This window comes from Schistocerca gregaria, chromosome X (genome assembly GCF_023897955.1).
Source record: "Schistocerca gregaria isolate iqSchGreg1 chromosome X, iqSchGreg1.2, whole genome shotgun sequence".
Classification (NCBI taxonomy): Eukaryota; Metazoa; Arthropoda; class Insecta; order Orthoptera; family Acrididae; genus Schistocerca; species Schistocerca gregaria.
Genome location: NC_064931.1, coordinates 291,829,133 through 291,835,545, shown reverse-complemented (window position 1 = coordinate 291,835,545; position 6,413 = coordinate 291,829,133). Strand labels below are relative to the sequence as shown.

At 39.6% G+C, this 6,413-nt stretch overlaps 1 protein-coding gene across 1 annotated transcript in view; it reads right to left on the bottom strand.

Moving 5' to 3' along the window:
- Nucleotides 1-3,863: 3,863 nt before the first annotated feature.
- Nucleotides 3,864-6,413, bottom strand: part of LOC126298810 (uncharacterized) — a 118,779-nt gene continuing 116,229 nt past the window's right edge. The window contains exons 13-16 of the mRNA XM_049990275.1: nt 6,226-6,307; nt 5,951-6,095; nt 5,625-5,823; nt 3,864-5,429 (exon numbers count right to left, since the gene is read on the bottom strand). Coding sequence (XP_049846232.1) covers nt 5,278-5,429; nt 5,625-5,823; nt 5,951-6,095; nt 6,226-6,307 — 578 coding nt within the window. The 3' untranslated portion in view covers nt 3,864-5,277. The remainder of the gene's footprint in view (nt 5,430-5,624; nt 5,824-5,950; nt 6,096-6,225; nt 6,308-6,413) is intronic.

The window sequence follows — 6,413 nt, the reverse complement described above, 5'->3', positions numbered from 1 at the left end:
TCCAGATGTGATGTACTAGTGAGGCACATAAACAGTCTCTGAAGGAGTGTGCCTAAGGCCCTGGAGCAGACAACCTGCTTGTCATGGGCGTTGTGCCAAATGTACGAATGGCCCACAAATGGTCAGATACTAGACCTCTCTTCTCATTGAAGAAAAGATGGCAGATCCATCTTAACACTAGCCAAAAGATGCTGCAAGCTACCCCTCAGATTGGGAGCCAACCAAAGAAGATCACAGTGCAGCCAGGTGTCCACTGGAAAGGGCTGCCTCCTCTTGAGTCGATGTAGAGGCTATCCAAGAGTGATAGGAGCTCTTGGTGACTGGAACTCTGTCTCAAGAACCTGGGTCTTTAAGTGGAGAAGTGGTGCCCACGGAGGTGGTGGGCAGCCAGGGCATGATGTAAAGGAGCTGTAGAGCTGAAATGAAAAAAAGTGCAGGAGAACTGTGGCACTAGAGGTGCATAATGACATAGCTGTGGTGTCCACAGAAGTGGTGGGCAGCATGGTCATGGCTGTAAAGGAGATGTAGAGCTGAAATGAAAAAAAGTACAAGAGAACTGTGGCACTAGAGGTGCAGAATGATGTAGCATGCTGGTGGAGTGGGTCTGGAAGAAATGACCATGGGGTCAGACATGCCCAGCCGGTGGCCCATGCAAGCAAACATGGTGACTGACTGGAGCCAACTGGTAAGGTGCACATACACTGCTGGAAATAGTCAACAAAAACCACAGGCACAGCCAGCAGTGTGAAGATGTCAGTGGGTACTGGCAGCACTGAGAGACAGGGCTCAAACTATGTGGCAGCTGGAAGATGGAAGGTATTGGGGCAGATGAATCAACAGGATTCCAGCAACACTAGGCGACAGAGATCAGCCAATGCAGCCACCAGTGCAACAGCTGACAAGGTCTTACACATACAGCTGCTGGTGCAGTTGTATGGTGGCTGATGAGGTGCCAGGAGCAGTGGAAGACAGGACTCAATCAATGTAGCCATTGGGAACACAATGGTGCTAGTGGACAATGCGGCAACAGCAGAATGCCAGTGGTACTGGGAAACAGAACTCAATCAAGTGGCCACCATAAACGAAGTGCCATGTGGCTAGGGTTTCCCATCGAGTAGACCATTTGCCTGGTGCAAGTCTTTTGAGTTGACACCACTTCAGCGACTTGCATGCCAATGGGGATGGAATGATGATGATAGGGGCAACACAACACCCAGTCCCCGAGCAGACCCAGTCGGGAATCGAACCTGGGCCATTAGGTATGACATTCCGTCATGCTAACCACTCAGTTACCAGGGGTGGATATCACCAAAAATATGTCAATGTGACAGCCAGGAAGCTTGTGGGGCATGGATCCCCAAAAAAATAAATGTGTGAAAACTATGGACAGAGGGAAACACTTGGGAGTTGGAAATGGGACTGTGTTGTGGGAGCACTGTGGATTCTGGGAAAAGGAAGAGCTGGAAGGCCTGAAAACTTGAAGAACAGAACAGAACAATAGTTACAATTCAGCATTCATGATGCCAGGAGCATGGATAATATGGAATGTGTAGGAGCCTCTGAAAGGAAAAGACCAGGAGAGGAAAAAAAGCTAAGCACCATGAAAAATATCGTCAAAGAAAAACTGACACAGGGGCATGAGAAGAGAGAAAAGCACTACCACTGCCCTGAAGAAACAGGGAGGATCCAAGAAGGACCTACACCAAAGCAACAAAATGCAACAAAACGGGTGTGTGCAAGAACGCCAGTCAGATCACACTGCAGAAATGAAAAGAAGTAGAAATTACAAAGGATTAAGGGAGTCAAGAAAAACAATGTGTTATTGTAATTTACCCAGAAGAAGATGCACAAAGTGTTGCACCACACTCTCCTGGACAGCCAACCACGTCTGCATCGTCTTGAAGTTATTGGAACAGTATCAGGCTTAGACAGAGGGCAAAAACTAGGCCCGACATAATGGGAGCAAAGACCAATAATTGTGACACCAGACGATTACACTGAGAAATGCTTCTTTTCCTGTTGTTGTCAGCTTTTATACCTGTTTTTGTAAATGTTGCACACAAATAGCTGATTGATGTGATGATTCCCAGGTTATGTTTAAGTACACTTTTATTACAGCATCACAACAAAGCAGAGTTAAACATAAAATGGAATAACAACTGGAATTGTTCTTGATCTGATGAGTAACAGAATGAAATTCTGTAGTGGTGTTGGTCCAATGCTCTCACTAACACAAGTATACAGTAAACATTTCACAGCAGCACTACTGATGCAGTGGCATGTGGTCATGGGATATCTAGGGTCTGAAGAAGCAGGAGGCTCTGATATACATTGCTAAATGGCATTCCTGGTAGCTGCAGGAGCATGGTGGTTCAGTGCAGTGTAGACTCAGTGGAAAACCCTGATGAATGGGCCATGGGATATGGCTACCACTTTGCCCAGAGTTGAATGAAGTGCTGCTAGCTGGAAGCTGAGCCATCAAAATACACAGCAGGTGGAGGCATGTCCTCAGGTGGTTCACAAGCATGGGCATGTTGCTGCTGTGCACACTGCCTATGAGTGATGATGGGGCCCCTGGCGATGACTGTTAGCCACCAGTGTGTAAACAGATAGTTTATTGAAAGTACTGTTTGTGAATGTGCAATGCACTCGTGAGGTGTGTAAACAGTCTCCAAAGGAGATGCACCTGTGGCCCTGGAGTGAACTACACATGGTCAAGGGCATTATGCTGGAAGCAGGAGTGGCCAGCAAATGGACAGATACTAGAAGTTTCATGGCACTGTAGGTAATAGTTTAAAAGTGTCCTATTTCTTATGTAGGAAACAGTTATGGAAGGAAAATAAAAAACACAGAGACTGACTATAACACTTTTAATTCATTTTCCTTTTGTTGAAAGAGGTAGAGAGCACATTTTGTAGATTGATGAGTAGTTTACAAGATGGTTAGGCATGTTTCCATGTTACTTATGTTTTCTGAAGCAGCATGTTCTTCACAGTGGGAAAACATCTTTTCAAACACCATGCAGCATGTATTAAATTCTAGATTCCAGAAATTTGTAGTAAAATCCTTGTAGCTCAGTTTGCACAGCCCCAATTCGCAGATTGCATTTTATGTTTTCCTTATGTAGATTGTCACTGAAGGTGCATTTTGTGGACAGCTGAGATAATTTATGCGAAGTTGGAGTGTGTATGCCTCCAAAGAGACTTAGCTGTGGTTATCAACAGTTATTATGCAGAACGAATCACGCTGCAGCAGAGTGTATGCTGTTTTGAAATTACTTGGCAGATTAAATCACAAACCCAGAACCTTGCCTTTCATGTGCAAAACTGTTACAGACTGACCTATCGAGTCACAACACACAACCCATGCTCACAGGTTCGGGTGAGAAGTACTGTCCAAAATTGAGATGTGGGGCTGGATCATGAGTCATGCCTGGATAGCGACCATTGCCCATGTAAGTCAAGGTTCTAAGTTCACGTTCTACGTGGGTATACAGCTTTAATCTGCCAGGAAGTTTCAGAAGTTGGTATAATACTTCTTTTTTAAGGTATTAATTTTATGTGTACAAATGAGCTGCATGGTATATAACATAATCTGACTCCAGAGAGATCACGTAAGTTCAAAAATATGAACATAAAAAGTAAGGTTGTGTAATGGGAGTAAAAGTTACTTATATTTCCCTACATGTTATGGGTTGAGAATGTACTGTGTATGTCATAATTAAATTATTTTTGTGAAAATTTATGCAGTCATATTGGAAAAACAAAACTGGTAAGTTACAAATCCCAATTAAATGGCTCATGGCATATAAAGAGGGAGTAACAGCTTTTGTATAATTGATACAATGAAACAAAAATGCATACTGCTGTTGCATTGCTACAAATGTAGCTTATTTATTTTAATTAATTACATAAATAAACTTATGAAATGTAGAATATATACAAAATATGAATAGCAGCTGATACTGTTACTTACATGCTAATGAGTATTCTTCCACCACACCCACAGCCATTGTCCCAAAATGTGCCAAAAAGCCTTGTAAATAATTATTTACATGAGTTTTGAACCCTCATTATTCCTAGGCTTTTTGTATTCATCAATTTTACTACAGTATCATATGAATAAGACCCAAATCTTCAGATTTTGTTGGCAGCAAATGGCAGCTATGTCTAAGGTACATAATAATCTACTATTTCCAAAAGATTTTTCAATTAATAGTATCACTTTACCAACTGTTCATTTAACTAAATATAATACAATTATCAATCTCTTCTGACATTTCAATCCCACATCAAGTTTTCATTGCATAATACTGATTATGCCTTTAATTAGTATGGTGGTGGTTCTTACAAAGATGATCCAAAAAATGTTTGAAAATTGAAAAAGCAGATTGTGTGTTGTTCCTATCTACACCACACAAACTATAAAATTATATTTATTTTTGCCCTGGATTATGTTTACTACATTCATTTAAACTTCTAATGAAAGTTTAACTTATGGGACATGAAACAAAATGTGTTCTAAATACTGGCCATATAAATAATAATTCAGAATTTCTTCAGGAGGCAAAATATTTAGTACTGTGCTAAACAAAGAAAGAGGTTAGCTAAACATGAAAAAATATCATAAACACAGAGAAACTGTAGTACTAAATATAATCACTTCCTGAGGGAGCAATACTAACTTTGACTCGTGTAGACAAGTATGGTTCAATGATCCTGCCTCATAATTTAATGGTTTTCTCAAGTGAATTTTCTTTTTGATACAATTCAAAATTTCTTTAGTTTAAATTGTTTGTAAATCACTGTGCAACCAACATACACTGATAGCTGAAGATTTGGGCTTAATCATACGAAATTAGAGAAGTCCCACTAGTCATTAGGACTTAGAGTACATGACGAGCAAAAGAGCAGAAGTGTTACGGCAAAATGGGTATCACATATCCACATCCGTAACAAGAACATTAAAGCGTTTTGCATCAGTATTATAAAATTTCACTTCTGAAACTGAGAAGAATTGGTTTAAAGTGAAGTATTTCACACAGCACTTCAAATGTTTGATCTGAATGGTTCTTCATGTTTCTTGTATGCTTCAAACTTAAGTTCAACGTGATGGCAGTAATTATTTCCACTGGGCAACATTTATCATACAGCAACCCTCTATGCACAGACATGTAGCTGGATGTCCCTATGTGTAAAATTAATGCTGTTTGTTGAACTGTCTTAGACTTTGTTGTTGGTATTTTGATTTCACATAATAATGGAAATATCGTGAATTTCAACCCAGCACCTTCCTGGGCGACATCCACTTCTTCATGTAGTAGCAGAAAACTGTGCTGATATAAATCAGTATCAGAAGTGCACATGTGACTCCGAGAGCAAGAACAGATGTTTTTGTTGGACAAGGTTCCACAATTGTAACTGTCTTATCTGGAAAGAAAAGCAGAAAAATAATGAACATAAGCAAACTTATGAGCTTTATCAGTGATTTAAACATATTGTTCTGCTTGTAATTTTCTGAAGCAGTACCCAATTAAATGGCAGTAAATAATGAATTATAGATCTATAAACATGAGGCTTTATGGAACATTCTCATTAGTGTCATTATAACCTTTCTCTCTTTACCTTTTGAAAAATCTGAAAATGGAGCTTCATTGCGGAGAAATTCACTGTTTTTCTCATCACCAAAATCAAGAACCAGAATTTCCTGGCTAAGAGTCATATCATCATTTTCTGATGACTCAGTGTTGCTGTGATTGGAGGCAATAGATCTCTTACGTCTCCCCCATGATTCGACAGACTCATGTCCCCACTCACAGACAGCCTTAAAAAGAAAAGAACAAAAATATGATCAATATGAAGCTCATTAATTGAATGTGCCATTTTGAAATTTTCATTCTAAAGCACATAGATGGAGAACATTTTCTACATATCTAGTCAGCTGTACTCACTGGTTCACAAGGCCCAAGGCAGTACTTCACATTGCACTGAAATATGACACCATAGGATTCAGTGAATCTGAAGGCTTCATAAACTGACTGCAGCCCATTACCATCTGGAGTGAATGCTGGAAATATACTGGGATCTATTGGACAGCTAGAACAAAATAAGTTGTATCAGTACAGAACAAAATAAGTTGTATCAGTACAGAACAAAATAAGTTGTATCAGTGCACATTTTATAATTTTTCACCACTTTGTTATCTATCATATTAATTTTTTCTTACCCCTCATCATCAATTATCTGAAATGTGCTCTTTGAATCTTTTGCCATTGCAACACAGCTTCGTGCAAATATACCATATGGAGCTGGAAATAAAAACACATTTAAAATTAGTTACAAATGCTATGTATGAATGAAATACATATTTGAAAAGAAAGGAAAAAGAGAAACTAAAGTAATACAATTAGGTGA